Source organism: Dipodomys ordii, unplaced genomic scaffold, assembly GCF_000151885.1.
Source record: "Dipodomys ordii isolate 6190 unplaced genomic scaffold, Dord_2.0 Scaffold19, whole genome shotgun sequence".
In the NCBI taxonomy this organism is placed as follows: Eukaryota; Metazoa; Chordata; class Mammalia; order Rodentia; family Heteromyidae; genus Dipodomys; species Dipodomys ordii.
In genome coordinates this window covers 970,693-989,017 of record NW_012267235.1, presented here as the reverse complement: position 1 = coordinate 989,017, position 18,325 = coordinate 970,693, and the positions used below count along the sequence as shown (strand labels likewise).

The 18,325-nt window shown below is 39.2% G+C and overlaps 1 protein-coding gene across 1 annotated transcript in view; it reads right to left on the bottom strand.

Annotated features, from left to right (window-relative positions):
• The window catches only part of Synrg (synergin, gamma), a 64,087-nt gene that overhangs the window by 12,189 nt on the left and 33,573 nt on the right, over positions 1–18,325 (bottom strand). The window contains exons 15-18 of the mRNA XM_013013074.1: positions 15,304–16,251; positions 3,326–3,916; positions 1,512–1,675; positions 663–720 (exon numbers count right to left, since the gene is read on the bottom strand). Coding sequence (XP_012868528.1) covers positions 663–720; positions 1,512–1,675; positions 3,326–3,916; positions 15,304–16,251 — 1,761 coding nt within the window. The remainder of the gene's footprint in view (positions 1–662; positions 721–1,511; positions 1,676–3,325; positions 3,917–15,303; positions 16,252–18,325) is intronic.

Genomic DNA, 18,325 nt, shown 5'->3' with positions numbered 1-18,325 from the left:
CAATGCTTGATAAGAAATGTACTCATTACCTTGCTCATGTAACTGTATCCCCTCTGTACAGTATGTTCACAATAAAAAAACATTAAATATGCTGTTATTGATTAAATAACCCCAAATAATGCAATTAGACATTGGGGTGAATCCAATCACTTTTTAAATCATTGAAGAATAAATATGTAGGATTTTAAAAAAAAGAAATGAAATCACATTCCCTTATATAGAAAGTTCATTGCAAATCAATTTCCAATTACTAGAAAATCCAACCAAAAAAAGCAAGGAAATGTGAAAAACTATGACTGATGCTTATACTGAAACAAAGCTGAGAATTTAGTTTTAACCTTAAAGAAACTAGCTGCCACTTCTTTGCAACTGAAAAGATAGAGGTTCTAAAGAACCTACTTTAAGGACTATTTTTATTTAGGTATAGATAATACTATTGTCTTGTTACTTCTCAAACACCCTGACTGAAGAGGAAAGTGTTGACAAATAAGTCAAACTTTGCTGTTGTAAGTATGAAAGAATCCTTATTTGAGATGAATAATTTTCACGTTGTTCAGGGCCATGACTCCCATCAAGCTTGCCTCTGTCCACTCAAAAGAACCAAAGAGAGGACACAACAGTGCAAGAGAGCACTTACATGGGTGTAACACCAAAGTACATACTCACATCCAGAGCACTCCCCAGGCATCTCTGCCACTCATATGCATATCTCTCATTTTCCTGTGGATTGTATACAAAGACCTGGGTTAAATGGGCAACCCTTGGATCCTCTACTTATGACTTTGTCAATAAAGAGATGGAAGGCTCCTTTTTATTGAAAGCCTTGTCATAAAAGTAGTTGATTGTTCTGAACCCAGTGATCATTATTTAAAATTAATAATTAGTGTTTCTAAGCACATGGCAAATGAGCCTGAAGGACATGTTTTATAGCAGCTTTCCTTTGCCAATGCTACCTTGCTATTTCCATCAGTAGCCTTTCTTTATAGGCAATCACCTGGAGGTATGCAGTCAAATCCCTGGCTGATGTCAAATCACTGGCTTCCCACTCCTAGCTATAATGTCTGTGCAAATGTGTGTATGGCTAATAGGAGTGAGGAAATGAAATTTAAGTGTGCTGGCTACAGGAGGAAGAGAGCATGGAACCAAGATGGAGCAAAGAGAAACAAAATATCTTGAACATTGCCCCTTTCTCCTTTATTTCGATGTTTTAACATTCAGCTGTATGACAATCAACCACTTGAGCCACAGTGCCAGCTTTTTCTGAGTAGTGTATTGGAGATAAGAATCTCATGGACTTTTCTGTCCAGGCTGGCTTTGAACCATGATTCTCAGATCTCAGCCTCCTAAGTAGCTAGGATTACAGGTATGAGCCACTGGTGCCCGGCTCTCTGTTATTCTCTGTCATTCTCTTGATCATTTCCTCAGGTGAAATTTCAAAACATTTATTCCTGGGGTCCTCAAGACTCAGCTGGTCTTTTATCTGATCCCCTGTAGAAAAGAACTCTACTCACCTCTACCTCTCCAGTTAGATCTTTGTACTTGTCACGGATGACAGGTAGAGCAGGCTTCTCACTCAGAGTGTTGGAACGGTCTCTGAAAGGCTGCTCCAGGGCTGGAGAAGGTGAGGACCGGTTTATTTCTTTATCACCGAGGCTCAGACTCCTCTTGTGTGATCCTGGGAGGAGGGATGATAAAAGCAAAGGTTCTGATTACTCAGCTTAGCTCCAGCAGAGGCTCCTGCTTACACAATTCTTCCCCCCCCCTTTTTTTTCAGACAGTATGTCACGAACCATTTAGAAACAATCCTTATTCATTCTAGGAAACTCTTTATTCACTCTAGAAAACTTCTCGATGAATCCTTTCTATTGCTTTCCCTTGCTTAGTGTCCCTACCTTTAATTTTTCCTACTATTCTTCTCTTATCTAGCTCAATTGTTCTATTATTCTAAGAGCAGAAACACTGAAGCAACAGTTGTGTTGCTTTCCTACTCATTAGTTTATGGATTTGTACCTGAACTCTTCATACTTTCTCAATCCAACTGAAGTCCCATGAACTCTTCTGTCAGGATGAGATTAAAGTAAATTCAAATGTTCTTAGAGGCAGGCAAGAAAAGCAATGAAAAAGTAGGCCAGCTGGAGATAGAATTAGTAGAGACCATGTCCCATTTCTAGGGGTGTTCTACTCAGCTCTTGTTAAGACATGAGAAGGCAGTTCTAGTGTTGCAAGATAGTGTTACTCTTTTTTTTTAAAGCTAGAAATCCACATTAGACAATTTATAATTTTTAAGTATGAACAATTATCTCACACTTTATGCATCAGTTGAAACAGACCTGCAGGATGAATACAGACCTCAGCCACCACATTGCAGCCTCTGGAATAAAAGATACTATAAACCAGGGAAAGATCTTGCCCACAAGAAGATCAAATCTATTTTTTAGCCTTTTTTTTTTTTGTGGGGGGTGTTAGGGATGGAAGCTAAGGCCTTGTTCATAGTAGGTAAGTAAGTACTTTACCAATGATCTATACCCCAGACTACTCTCTGGCTATTTTATTTTTTATTTTTATTTATTTTTTTATTTTTTGGTCTGGTCGTGGGGCCTGAACTCTGGGCCTGGGCGCTGTCCCTCAGCTCTTCAGCTCAAGGCTAGCTCTCTACCACTGGAGCCACAGCACCACTTCCGGCTTTTTTTTTCTTTTAGCTTATGTGGTGCTGAGGAATCGAACCCGGGGCCTCAGGCATGCAAGGCAAGCACTCTACCACTGAGCCACCTTCTCAGCCCCTCTCTGGCTATTTTAAATAGTACATCTCTAAACTAGTGAACAACAACTACATGCTCTGTTTAGTCCATGTCCTGTTTGTGTTTAATTCAAAATGTGACTAAGGGATACTGATTTGACTTCCATTTCAGGGCAGCCTTTATTAGAGCAATATGCAATTGGCCCCGATTTCAGAAGCTAGAAAGAAGATATATTTCCTACTAAACCAAGAACCAACTTAAGAAAGAAGATCTAAGCTGGTTGCTGGCAGCTCATGCCTATCATCCTAGCTACTCAGGAGGTTGAGATCTGAGGATTGTGGTTTGAAGCCAGCCTGGGCAGGAAAGTCCTTGAGATTCTTATTTTCAATAAGCTACTCAGAAAAAGCTGGAAGTGGCACTGTGGCTCACGTGGTAGAGCACTAGCCTTGAGAATAAAAGAAACTCAGGGCCAGTGCCCAGGCCTTGAGTTCAAGCTCCAGGACTGGCACCAAAGAAAGAAAGAAAGAATATCTAACAACTCAGTGGAATACATCCACAGCAGTAAAATCTACCTTGTAGCTACTCACCTTGAACAGAAAGGTCAAAGGTTGCAAGCTCACTTTTGATCATTTCTTCACTGGATTTCACTTTGCCTTGTGAAGTGGCTACTAAAAAGTCAAATTTGCTGATCTTCGGCTTTTCACTCTGAAACTCTCCAAAGTCATCTGAACATTCTTTGGGGGTTTCATGAGAGGTGGCACTGGACGCTGGGCTTGGGCATGTAGCCTCTTGGCTCTGTTCAACTACAGGCAGATCCTGTCTAGCAAAATCTTTGTAGTCCCCACTTTCATACTCCTTTTGTTCACTGGTCTGAGGAATCATATCTTTAAAACTGGTAAAAGCTGGAAAGGGAGTCTCAGGAAGAGCATCTTCACTTGTAAAAGTCGTTACTTTGGAGAGAGATGTCATGGTGATGTTTTCAGAACTGCCAAACGATGTCTCTTTCTTTAGAAGAACTGAGGCAGCTGAGGAGCCACTTCCTGCTGAGAGGACAAATGGAGAGAGTTTTCTGCCCTGAGATGTGTCATCCCTGTCTGACCAGTCACTGCTCGTAAGTGTGCTCACTGCAAGATTGCTACCGTAGCTCCCAAAAGCAGCGTATTTTAAGTCCTCTATATCTGAAAGGGAAATAAGACCCCAAAATTAGAGGCAAGCTCACAATTTCGGCAAAATCCCCTAAATTCTGCAGAAGCAAAAATGCCTAGCACATGCTATTAGCTTTATGTCATGCTGGAGTAACAGAATTTAGAGTATGTACTAAAACTAATGGAGTTGGGTTATAATGCTTGATCTTAAGAAAAACAAAAAGAACCGGGCGCTGGTGGCTCATGCCTGTAATCCTAGCTACTCAGCAGACTAAGATCTGAGGATTGTGGTTCAAAGCCAGCCCGGGCAGGAAAGTCTATGAGACTCTTATCTTCAATTAACTACCAGAAAACTGAAAGTAGTGCTCTGGCTCAAAGTGGTAGAGTCTAGCTTTGAGCAAAAAGAGCTCAGGAACTGCACCTAAGCCCTGAGTTCAAGCCCCACGACCAACAAACAAACAGACAAAAAAAAAACAAACCCCAAAAATAAAAAAATCTCAACACATTGGCCTTGAGTCTGCATAGATGTTTGGTTACAAAGACTCATTTTCTTTCTATTTAAAAATTGCTAAAAGAGACACAAGGTTCATCTAGTGATGTATATACTGTTTGATGGAAAATTAAGATGATTTAATAAACTGTCCCCTTATAAACTCTTGACTTCGTTTGAAAAAGTTCTTTAAAGCATGGTCATATGAACTGTACAAGACTAATTAAGAGTTGACAGTTTATCCTATCTAAAATAAAAACAATGTCATTTAACTTGTATAAATTATTAACTCCTATCTCAGGTAAAGCCAAATATGAGATTTTTATTTAATCAATTACTTACCTAGTTGCTATTTTGGTCAATTTGGACGTCATACTGCTGAGATGGAATGTGAAGAGAGGAAAATCAGTCTAATCTACTTTAGTCCTTAAAAAACAGAACCAAAAGTCTGAGTCCTGTGGAACTCCTGTTTTTGCTTCAACTATGTATCTCCCATGCCCATTCATAAATAAAAGGGAAAGAAGTAGAAAGCAGAAATGTTGGGGTAGAGGATTCATTATACAATGCATTCTTAATACATGTTTCAACAATAAATTTAAAGAGGTAGCATGAAACAGCAGTTAAGAATGTGGGTTTCTAGTGCAGATAAAACCAAGTTCAACTCTGCTGCTTACTTAACTTGTGGGACACTAGAGAAATTGCCTCCCATTTCTTAACCTTGGTTTTGCTCATGTGTACAATGAGGGCAAGACCATGGGCTAGAATGGCTGTGTTAGGATGATCAACTGTGGTCTGTGTGTGAAAGGCCAGGAGGGTCAGGTGGAAGAACATAACATCTAGGAGTTGTAATCTTTATAGTTCAAAATGGAATGCATTTTTGTGCCTGTACTGAGACTTGAACTCAGAGCCTGGGTGCTCTACCATTTAAACCATAGCTCCACTTCTAGTTTTTTGATGGCTATTTGGAGATAAAAAGCCTCTTCGATTTGTCTGCCTACACCGGCTTCAAACTGTGATCTTCATATCTTAACCTCCTGAGTAGTTAGGATTACAAGCCTAAACCATTGGCACCTGGCTTAAAAACCCAACTCAACATTTTAGTGATATTACTAGAAGAAAAGTTTCTAGCTTTTTTCAAAAGGTAAAACCAGCTGAAACTGAACAGGACTGGTGTGGAGGAGTTCCCATCATGATATTGCAGTTTATCTGGTTGGGCTGATAGGAAGTATTTATTTCATTTCAGTCATTGATTACGAGGCAAGACAGCCAAATGTCCCCAACAAGCACCTTCATACATGATTTACAAGGAAAATGTTCAAAAGTTTTATAACCCAGGCTTTCATAAGTCAAAATGTGAACTAACTAACATTAGGTTATATTTATTTCTTTCATGGCAATGCTGCATAGTTTATGAGATACACAGGCTTGTAACATATAGCTCCTCAACAATAAATCTCTTTCTCTAAGCTTCCTTAGGAAAAGGGTACTAATAATTAAAATGCTACCAGAATCCAACCAGTGAAAAGCAAGTTATCTTTCACTGCATGATGGAATATTTTAAGATTCTATACTACAGGGGGCTGGGAAGGTGGCTTAGTGGTAGAGCACTTGCCTTGCATGCCTGAGACCCTGGGTTCGATTCCTCAGCACCACATAAGCAAAAAGAAAAAAGCCGGAAGTGGTGCTGTGGCTCAAGTGGTAGAGCTCTACCCTTGAGCTGAAGAGCTGAGGGACAGAGCCCAGGCCCAGAGTTCAGGCCCCACAACCGGACCCCCCCCAAAAAAAATTCTATACTACAAATTGTACCTTCAAACATGGCTTATTAAGCAGAAGGAAAAAGAGACTCAGGTGAAAATTTTGCTTAATAAATGAAACAAGCCTTCAGATAAGATGTTTTCCTAGTCTCTTGCTGTATTTGTTTCCTTCTTCTACTTAAAGGGATCAGAAGGTGCCCAAAGCCAAATGAAGCAATACATAAGACTAGTCTTCAAAGGGCACATTAAGAAGAATGTTTCACAATACAGATGTTTTTATTATTAGATTCTACCAGAAAGCTCTTTGGGGAAGCTATATTAGAAAGTGTTTTCAGACACATCTACAAAAGGTAGCAATTTTCCTAGGGACCAAACATAAATTTAATAAAATGATAACTCCAGTTCAAATAATGCAACCAAGTTACTATGGTAATAGAAAGATCATTCTGTACAATTATGCAACAGAAAGCTTTTTACAAAAACTTAGAATTCAGTGAAAGTATAAGAAATAAGGGCTACCTTAGTTGAAGCATTTTTACATATTTTTAAATTATTAAGAAATTGATTTTTACATATTTTTATAATTACAAAGGTTTTTAGTGAAAGTTACTTTTATTAAAGTTGATGCACATATACATTTTGCCTTCTGGAACAACTCGTAGAAATGACCAAAAAACCAAATGAAAGACTAAAACGTGAAACATTTAATACTTTCTTTTTTTTCTAAATGAAGAGTAAGCATACAAGAATCACTGAAATCAAACTTTTGACTTTTATATTCACTTTTGCTTATTTACTGGCTACTACAGGGTCAAAAATAATTAAGAGTATATCCTTTGAACACATTAAATACTAAACCTGCTGTTATATAGGCAATGTAAGACAGAATGCTTATGTAAAATGCTTAAAGCTTAGTTTTTATAAACAGTGTAACTATAGAGTATTTTCTAGCATAACAAATACTTGTAAAAAATGTAGTGCATCAGTTTCATTAAAGGTATGTTTTAAAGCAAGAAAATCTCTTATGGTGAATAAATGCAGTCATGGCATTCATTATACACTATTTGGAAAATGGAGCTTGTGGGCAAGGACAGGAGGGGGAAACTGGGAGAAAGTAGAGGAATGGTGATATTGTACAAAAAAATGAAATGTACTTATTTACCTGACTTGTTAAATGGTAATCCCTCTACACAACATTGTAATAACAAAATTATGTTTTAAAAAATTCCTTCTTTCCTCTTTTTACAATTCTATACTTGTTAAACAACCCATATAAAGACAAATATCTATTTATATTTGTATAATGGTATTAAAATGTTATAGATTTTGTAAGCCTCATCACATTAATGATAAAGACTGCGTAGACAAAAATGATACGGAATAACCCATACTTTATTTTGTAATCTCTGAAGTTAACTATAGATGGGCTGTCAATTTGAAAGCTGAATTCTGAACATTGCAAGAGAAAAAGAAAAGAAAATAGAAAATGAATGCAATAAAATGAACAGAGAATTACAACTATATTTCCAATTCCAGTTGGAGAATTCCTAGGCCATGCAAAGCTAGACTGCAATTGCACACAGATAACACATCAAATTGTGTGCTTTAATACATGTACTTGTTTACAGCCAGGAAAGTCCTACTACCAAGGGCAAAGGAATCAACTGTATAACCTGCTTTCCATTGTAGATCTCAAATCAAGAAAGGGATTTATTTTTCATGTTGGAAGCAACCTTATCAGTCTCTACCATAACCCATGCCAAAATTCCTTTTGAATGGACATAAATAAAAAATTTCCAAGCATTTGAGTTGCTGCTATGGAACACAGAAGGCCCTACCCATTTCCATGGCCATGTTCTAAAGCTGACAGCGCGCATGCGCGCACACACGCGCGCGCGCGCGCGCACACACACACACACACACACACAGTCTGCTAGCTTTTGAGGAAAAGACTTAGAAGAATGGAAATAAATGTGCAAATTCTACTATTTTCAAGTGTTTTATAACAGTAGGTGTTCACTGGACCAAGGCAAAAATGTCTTTTAATTCCTTATATTGATTTAACCCAGACTTCATTTACCAAAGCAAGCCATGTCAGATCTTCTTCATCCTCAGCCCTATTAGAGAATAAACAGCCCTATTATTACTACCTTAGAGAATAAGGTCTCAAATACTTTTACAGGTGATACTTAAGAAAGCAGTAACAAAAATGATGATCACAGTGTAAGTGAAAGATGCTATGGGTTTTGTTTTGTTTTTTTTTTGGTGGTCATGGGGCTTGAACTCTGGGCTTGGGCACTGTCCCTCAGCTCTTCATCTAAAGGCTAGTGCCCTATCACTTGAGCCACAGCACCACTTCTGGCTTTTTTCTGTTTATGTGTGCTGAGGAATCGAACCTAGGGCTTCATGCATGCAAGGCAGGCACTCTACCACTGAGTCAACTTCCCAGGCCCAGATGCTATGGCTTTTAGGGGTACCATAATGTTTTTTTGTTTGTTTTGGTGCCAGTCCTAGGCCTTGAACACAGCGCCAGGGCACTGTTCCTAAGCTTCTTTTGCTCAAGGCCAGCGCTCTGCCACTTAAGCTACAACTCCATTTCCAGCTTTTCTGGGGGGTAGTTTACGGAGGCAGGAGTCTCACAGTCTTTTCTGTCCAGCCTGGCAATAATGTTTTTATATAAGGCTAGGAAATGCTATGGTATAATCATCCTGGTGCCTGGCAATAATGTTTTTATATAAGGCTAGGAAATGCTATGGTATAATCATCCTCCTTTGTATTTACTTTTGCAGTACTGGGGTTTGAAATCAGGACTTCCCACTTGATTGGTTTGCCTGCAAGAATGGCATTCTACCACTTGAACCACATCTACAGCCTTGCTTCCTGAGGGCTTTTTTGGAGCTGGAGTCTAAGTGAACTTTTCTGCCTGGCTCAGCCTCCTGATTAGCTAGGATTATAGGCATGAACCACTGGTGCATGTTTCTTCTAATGTTTTCTAAATTTCACAGAAACTTCTCATCCTTCATTTATACACACTCCCATATGCTATAGTTTAAGTTACACCCACATTCTCTCTAAGCTCCCGCATGTTTCTGTTTAAATTCAATTAAAAAGAAAAGAAAGTGGCAATTCTATGAGTATTTTAAGTCAGAGGAAGCTAGAAGGCCAAAGACAGTGGCCCATCCATAGTCTTCAATAGGTAAACAAAGTTATGCAAAGAAGCACAGAAGATGAAAATTTCTTTTGAGGCCATTTGGTTGTGCAACAAATAGGGTAGTACAAAAAGAATTCCTATGTATGAGACTCTTTTATACTCTCACTTTACTGAGCCTACATGTTTTGTGTGTGTGTGTCGCTTGTGGGGCTTGAACTCTGGGTCTGAGCACTGTCCCTCAGCTCTTCAGCTCAAGGCAAGCTCTCTACTACTTGAGTCACAGTGCCTCTTCCGGTTTTCTGGTGGTTAATTCGAGATAAAGAGTCTCATCGACTTCTCTGCCGGGGCTGCTTTGAACCATGATCCTCAGATCTCAGCTTCCTGTGTAGCTAGGATTACAGGCATGAACCACCAGCACCCTGCTGAGCCAACATTTTTCTAAAACAGGATATTGGAAGTATTCAAATGAGGGGCCTGAAAGGTGGCTACAGTGGCAGAGTTTCTGCCTTGCAAGCATAAAGCCTTGATTCAATCCTCAGTACTACCAATAAATAAAACAAAAAGCACTTGAATGAAGTGACGACATGGTTCAAGTGTAGAACACCAGCCTGATAAATGGGAGGTCCTCAATTCATTGTCACAAAAAGAAAAAATACTCAAATTATATAAAAACAAAAAGCTATGGGGCTGGGAAAGTGGCACAGTGGTAGAGTGCTTGCTTGCCTTGCATGCATGAGGCTCTGGGTTCGATTCCTCAGCACCGCATAAGCAGAAAAAGCCAGAAGTGGCGCTGTGGCTTAAAATGGTAGAGCGCTAGCCTTCAGCTGAAGAGCTGAGGGACAGCGCCCAGGCCCAGAGTTCAGGCCCCACAACCGGCAAAACAAAAACAAAAAGCTAGAACTGCAGCTCAGTAATAAATAAAATGGTTTGTCTGAAAGTTAGCTCAATGGCAGAACCCTTATGTTCATTTGCTACTTCTAACAATCAGCAGGGATTTGAACATGACTGATGACTGAAGACCATAAATACATTTGTGTAATTTCTCAAGTATTGATATAGAAGCCAAGTATTAGCCCATCATATCTTACTTAGCATGCAGAAAATACAGTATGTTTGTTTGAACCTATAGCACAGAATTCAAGTCTTCTAATGGCAATCTGCCCTGTGGAGGTTCAAATGTGTTTGTGACTTTAAGTATCACTATCCCACAATACTGTGAAATTTGTGAAATTTACGTAATCACTTAAACTCAATAAAAAATTATTAAAAAAATTCAAGTCTTGGGGGCTGGGAAGGTGGCTCAGTGGTAGAGTGCTTGCCTTGCATGCATGAGGCCCTGGGTTCGATTCCTCAGCACCACATAAACAGAAAAAAGCTGGAAGTGGTGCTGTGGCTCAAGTGGTAGGGCACTAGCCTTGAGCTGAAGAGCTGAGGGACAGAGCCCAGGCCGAGTTCAGGACCATGACCGACAAAAAAAAAATAAATAAATTCAAGTCTTCACTGCAAATAAGTTTTTTCTATATTATTGTATTATTAAAACTCATGTCTGTAAACCTAGCTACTCAGGTGGCTGAAATCTGAGGATGGTAGTTTGAAGCCAGCCCAGGCAGCAAAGTGTAAAACTCTTATCTCCAATTAACCATCAAAAACCCCAGAAATGGAGCTGTGGATCAAGTGATAAGGAGCTAGACCTTGAACAAAAAAATCTCAGGGACAGAACCCAGGCCTGAGTTTAAGCCACAGGATCAGTATAAAAAACAACAACAAATAAACAACAACAACAACAACAAACTTTCCTAAAAAGTAATGTTACATTGGGCACTAGTGGCTCATACCTGCAATCCTAGCAACTCAGGAGGCTGAGATCTGAGGATCATGGTTCAAAGCCAGCCGAGGCAGCAAAGCCCATGAGACTCTTATCTTTAATAAACCATCAGAAAACTGGAAGTGGTGCTGTGATTCAAGTGATAGAGCTCTAGCCTTGAGCTGAAGAGCTCAGGGACAGTGCCCAGGCCCAGAGTTCAAGCCCCACACTGACAAAAAAAAAAAAAAAAAAAAAGTAATGTTACTTAAGAAATGATGCTCCATTTGAATATGTGTGTAGAGTTATTAGCAATTAGTTAGGCTCAGAAAGGAGTTAAAATAAAGCAGTCCCTGATGAACTTTCTAGCATTAGAGAACTCCACTGAAAAAGGAATTCCTCAGTCAAAGCCACTGTGAGACTGGCTGTATACACAGCATGAAAAACTCCTAAACTAATTCAGCAGATATTGTCACTAGATGGGGAAGCTACACTGAGACCTTTTTCTTCCAAATTTGTTGGTAGCACATACCATAATTAAAATGTAATGAATTTATATGAATTTTTTAAACCAACTTTCTATTGCATTGTACTCTGGAACAAACTATTTTTGAATGGCAGGCCCACCTTTATTTAAGAGTTAATTTAAATCCCAACAACTTTTTTCTTTCTCAAGTAACAAAACTCAGATATGAAAATGACCTCTCAGGAATCTTTCTCAAAGTCTTCATCTTCAGTAGTTTAATTTTGTTTCTTCCTCAAATTCTAAAAGAACAAAGAATTAAAAGCCTCAAGATATAAGAGTAAAACCTTCCATTTATTGAAATACAAACTTTTTCCCTGAGGTTTTTATTTGGCTTAAATGTCTATTCTAAAAATATGATACCATTTGTAAGGTTTTATACTATTATACTCTAAAATGGAGAGGGTTAAATGAGAATAGAGGAGGTGAACTTGTTCAAAGTATACTATATCCACATATGAAAGAAAATAGCACAAAAGAAACCCCCTTGTACTATTAATGTATAATAATAAAAATACAACGTTTTCTAAATTTGGCTACTTTTCTTTGGTCTTTCTAGAAGTTGTTTCTTAAGATCTCACTATGCAGGTTGGCCTTAAACTTGAGACCCTTCTGCTTATGCCTCCAAATGCTGAGATGGCAGGCCTGTACTACCATAGCTAAATATTTTTTTTTTTAATTACTTCTCAAGGCTGGGAATGTGGCTCAAGTACAAGGTCCCGAGTTCAAACTCAGTGCTGTCTGTCATCATCTATAAACCCTGCAGCCCCTTCCCCCTAATTCTGGGGGATCAAATCCAGGATCTTGAATATTTCAGTAAGTGCTCTACTATTGAATAACATTCCCAGTCCTAAAATGTTTTACCTTGTTTTTCTTCAGTACTGATGCTTAAGCACAGGGCCTCCCATTTGCTAGGTAGGCACTCTACCATTTGAGCCACAGCTGTAGCCCCTAAAGTTCAATCTTAACTTAGTACTCTATTAAAAACCTTACAACAATGGAATTATAAGGCCCAAAGGCTCAGGAGGCAGGACAGGTATTTGAGGAAACAAAAGGAAAAAACCCATCTAGTTTCAAGAGATACTGTTGCTTTAAACTTTATTCCAGCCAGGTACTCCTTTGGTCTAGCACTGAAAAAGTACAAATTACACACATCCTCACACTTTCAAAATATGCCAAAGAATTATTTATTAACACAGGACTTACAGATCACAAAAGAGAATAGTACAGAGAGCTGGAAAAGGAAGTCATCAGAATAAGCATGCAGATCAGTATTTGCAGAGGGATATACTAAAGCAAGTTCAAAAAGGCACATTCACACAGAAAATGTCTAAATTGAAAAAAGACATCAGAAAGTGGCCAAATTAAAAAAAAAGGTGCTGATTAAAATACAAAGAGTTTTAATATCAAAGAAGAGCTGCTTTACAGGTAGGTAGCTACAGAAGTCTTGCTGACCTTTTGTGAAAGCCACAAATAAGAGTAAGCTCTTGCTGTCAACAAAACCAAATGATCTTAATAACTAAACATAAAGATGTAGCAGTGCCAGAGATTAAATTTAGTCGGGGGAGAAAAGCAGACTCATTGAAATTATAAGCAGCAAGGGCTCAAAAGTTTAAATGCAATAATATGCAGAGAAATCAGGCAATGTTATTGGTAATATCTACCTTCTATACAAAGAATTATAGCAAGAGTTTAAGAGAGACAGTATCCCCTTCAGAGTTAAGTTAGGGTTTCTAAACAGGAAAAGGTCCACAGATACTATCTACTAGGTTTTACTTGCTTCACCAGTCCACTTCTTATTTCTGCAACAAGATGTATATTTAACCCTTAAACTCACAGAGCAAGAGATACTGTGGTAAACAGGAGGAGAAAGTAAAACCATATGGTACTGAAGCATTGCCTGCCACTTGCCCTCTCTAATGCACTGATAGAGTAGTTCAGCTGAACAACAGCACAGGTCAAGCCCCTTGGTCAGTCATCAAACCCTTTTAACAACCGCTCTAAGGGGATACTGCTCCTTTCCAACAGGAGGGTTACAGATCAACCGGAGGCAACAATCTTGCTTTTAAAAGCATTGTCACTCTGAGAGAGTTGGCTTGAACAGGGCAGGTTTCATTCTTGGAATGTTCCAAATGTACATAAAGAACATGAGCACAGATTATTTTAACAGGTCCATCAGAAGAGCTCAGTTAAAAAACCAATCTCCACTCCCCAAATAAAATAGGGGGAAAAGACACTCCAAAACTAGACTAGACCTATTTCATAAAGACATCTAACTTGGCACTGTGAAAGAATATAGATTCATTTTCAGAAAAATAGCTTCTAATGAAAACTTCAGAGTTTAAAAGGCTAGTATACCTGTTATGAGATTTTTAAATAAAAATCAAATACTATTGTTCAGAAGATAGAGCACTTTGCAACCAATTGCTATGGCTCAGCAGCTCGCGCACAAGAAGAAAAAAATCACTGTCTCAAACAACATTAAATAAATAAATAAATAAATAAATAGTGAAGGGCACAGGAGCTCTTCAGACAGTCCATGGCACTCAGAAAACACCTCAGCAAGTTGCAATATGATACATAACATCTTTGCTAATTTGCTCCTAATTAAACACACAGATTAAGAAAACCTTCAACATACCAATAACTGAAGAATGGACATCATTTTGGTTTCTGACTTACCAATTTAATGTATGCAAAATCTACAGTACTTTACATTTTCTGCCTGGACCTGTAATCTTGGAAGTGTGTAATGTATCCCTCTCAGGTTAAAAAAAATCATAAAACTCTTCAAATGAATAATACATTTCTAGAATAATACTGTAACACTGAGACCATTTTCATCATTAAAGGCCACAAAATAGGTTTATCTTTCTATATACATATCAAAAAACAAACAAAAACTAGAACACTAGAAATCTAGCTTTTGAGACAGAAAGATGGATTAGAGAATAAAATGCTACATGTAAATCCACACTGAATTTAAAGAGGGATTCCTAAAAAGATGCTTTCAAACATTTTATCAGAAAGTTAGTGGTTACCCTATTCTAGCATCTACAGATTTATTATAACCTAATACTTGCAATAAGAGTTCACACTCAAAACAGCACCTGGATTCCACTAACAACACAGGCCCCTCTCCTTGCCATGGGACATCTGTAAATAAGTGCTTTCCCTTTCCTCCTCAAGGGATGTAACAAGCTGCAATACAACTGGTTTGAAGCTTTTACTTCCTTGGCCTTATAAAAGTGGGTTCTTTAAACTAAACTGGCTACTATGTGGGCAGCAAGAGAAGACAATACCCAAGAGAAGACAATAGGAGAGGGAAACATTGATTTCACTCACCAAAATGAACAAACACTGCTGACACTCATAAGTCCTTATAAAATGTCTGGCAACATGGGAGTTCATTAAGCAGTGGGTTCTTATGTGACTCTGACACCAAAAATTAGAATTGGATTTCAAAAATAAAAACATTTTGGTTATCCAATCTAAGTTTCAGAGTAGTCACAGTGTCCATATGCCCAAGTACCAATAGATTCAAATTTAACACTGCTTCAAGGAGACTGGAAACAGTGAGGTTAATTATTAGAAATTCATAAAGGTAAAGGACCAGCTCACCAGTCTTTTGTAAATCAACACGCACAGACATGTTTGAAATCTCCATCACCATTACCAGAGCAATCTCACCAATTCCTCACCTGCAGCAGGAGGGTGCTGGCCACTAACTGTTGGCAAATCCAAAGAGCTATCAGACATGACATGTTTAAGATCTCCTCCCACATCAGCCAATTTCATGTCAAACTGAACAGAAAGTGCATCTTCAGAGTCCTCCTTGCCGACACTGCTACCACCAATGGAAGGGAGATCCAGGGACTTCACCGAAGCAGAGTCTTCTTTGGCGTGTCTGAAAGCCACTGCTTTCTCTCCCAAGGATTTGTCAGAGTTCATGGATGAAAATTTACTGGAGTGGAAGTCAGCAAAATCATCTTCACTTTTTCCAGAAGGAGTATTATCTTTCAACTCTTCTACACCTAGTCCAGCTCCTTCAAGGGAAAGTTGCTTGAATACATCATACTTGGTAGATGCTGCAGTTGAGTTCTGTGCACTCTTTGCTGTGCTGCCTGAGTTGCTGGTGAGAGGCACAGGACTAGCTTCGTCCCTAAGGACATCATATTTGTCATCTGCCTTTTGCTCAGATGAAATGGAGTTATTACTGAAAGCCATAAAATCTGCAAAGTCATCCTGCTCCCCAACAGATGCTGGACTTGAATATTCCCCAAAAAGGTTGAATTCTCCAAAATCATCAGCCAAATTAGAAGTTTTAGTGGATACCAGTGTTGTTGTAGTTGTGGCAGAAACCACTGGCTGAGGTCGTGCAGAAGCTAATTTGGATGTGCTAAATGCAGCCGAAAAAGGCAATGCTTTCTCACTGCTACAATTAACAGAGGAAAACATATCCAGGTCTGCAAGGTTCAGAGGACTTTTCACTTGTGTTTGTTGTTTCAGTTGTGTAGTTCCTGAGGGGAAAGATGCTGGAAAAGTTGTGTCTTTTGTCGGCGGCTCTAGTGGTGAAATACTATCGGCTGTCTTAAAATCTGTGAAACCATCATCGATTCCTGTAGACCTGAATTCTGCAAAGCTGTCTCCTGAAGGATAAAAACATAAAAGCCAAATAAGAACGTTAAAACTGAAAACTATATAATGCACAGCACATTAACAGGAGTGTAACTGAACAGGCTTCATTGGCTTGACATAGTCAATTTAAGTCCTATGGAACACATGTGAATCCACATTGACAGTGACATGGAAAAAGTCACTGTTTTGGAGACTTTCATCCTCTGGCCAGACAGTCAACCATACAATAAAATAGAAATAAGTACTACAGGTTCCTGACATGCATTGAAAAGAGTAACCATTCAAAGATTAAAGCATGTTACATGGAGGGGGTCAGGGAAGAGGAGGGAGAGTGACAGGATGAGTCTGTTCAAGGGGACATGGTATGTACATCTGGAAATGTCAATATGAAACCCCCTTGCACAATGAACTGATGCTAATAAAATATGAGGGAGAAAAAGTGTGTGTGTGTGGGGGGGGGCGGGATGTTGCCAGTCTTGGGGTTTGAACTCAGGGCCTGGGCACTGTCCCTGCACTTCTTTTGCTCAAGGCTAGCACTCTACCACTTGAGCTACAGCACCACTTCTGTCTTTTTCTGTTTATGTGGTATTAAGGAATCGAACCCAGAGCTTCATGCATGCTAGGCAAGCACTCTACCACTAAACGACATTCCCAGCCAAACTTTTTTTTTTGGTGATGGTGGGCTTGAACTCTGGGCCCTCTCCTTGAGCTCTTTAGCACAAGGCAAGAGCTCTACCACTTGAGCCACAGCACCATTTCCAGTTTTCTGGTGGTTAATTGGAGATGAGTCTCAGAAGCTGGGTGCCAGTGGCTCATGCCTGTAATCCTAGCTACCAAGGAGGCTGAGATCTGAGGATTGTGGTTGAAAGCCAGCCTGGGCAAGAAAGTCCATGAGACTCTTATCTCCAATAAACCACTCAGAAAACTGGAAGTGGTACAGTGGCTCAAGTGGTAAAGCACTAGCCTTGAGCTGAAGAGCTGAGAGACAGTGTTCAGGCCCAGCATTCAAGCCCATGAGCCTCAAAACAAATCAAAACAAAACAACCGTGATCCTCAGATTTCAGCCTCCTTAGTAGCTAGATTACAGGTGTGAGCCATTGGTGCCCGGCCAAACATTAAATTTTTAATCAGCGGTACCAATGAAGTATTACAAGAAGTCCTGAACCTAATATTCAGCATATATAGTACATTTTGATTAACTAAGCACTTTAAGAACTATACTAGGCATGGTAGTATATACTTGTAATCACAGGAGTTTTGAAGCTGAATCATGAAGACCATGAATTCGAGACCAGCCTGGTTTACATAGCAAGACCCTGTCTTAAAAAAAAAAAATCAGAAATGAGGGCTGTTACTCAGTAATATACTCAAGACATCAAATATACAAGGCCCTCTGTTCCATGCCCAGCACCTAAGTAAATAAATAATCTATGCAGGGCTGGGAAGGTGGCTCAGTGGTAGAGTGCTTGCCTTGCATGCATGAAGCCCTGGGTTCGATTCCTCAGCACCACATAAGCAGAAAAAGCAGAAGTGGTGCTGTGGCTCAAGTACTAGAGCACTTGCCTTGAGCTGAAGAGCTTAGGGACAGCACCCAGGCTCAGAGTTCAGGCCCCACGACTGACAAAAAAACAAAACAAAAAACAAAACAATAAATAATCTATGTATACTTTCTTAAGTATATGGAGGCATGAACTTAAAAGAAATTATTATGTTTTCACCAGACAGGGTCTATGTAGCCTTAGGCTGCTTTTGAATTCAGCCTTCTGAGTGCTGGGATTATATATGCATCTGCCACCATGCCTCACAAGGTGAAAGTTTGAGAAAAGGCAGTTACTTAGTGGTAAAACATTCTACATAGGGCACAACTTAAAACAAGTCCTCTCCATACTGTCTAACAAACTGAAACTCACCCCTCAAAAAATATATGAGCATGTGGGCCTTTCTCAAAATCAGCTGCCTCCCTGTCCTAATGAGCACTATTTCTTAAAAATCTGTTTAATTACTAAATAGTACTCCTTACAGATATGGTATTAGGATGCAGATGATTTTGGTTTTCTAAGTGCCTGACGGTCTAACCTTAAAAGG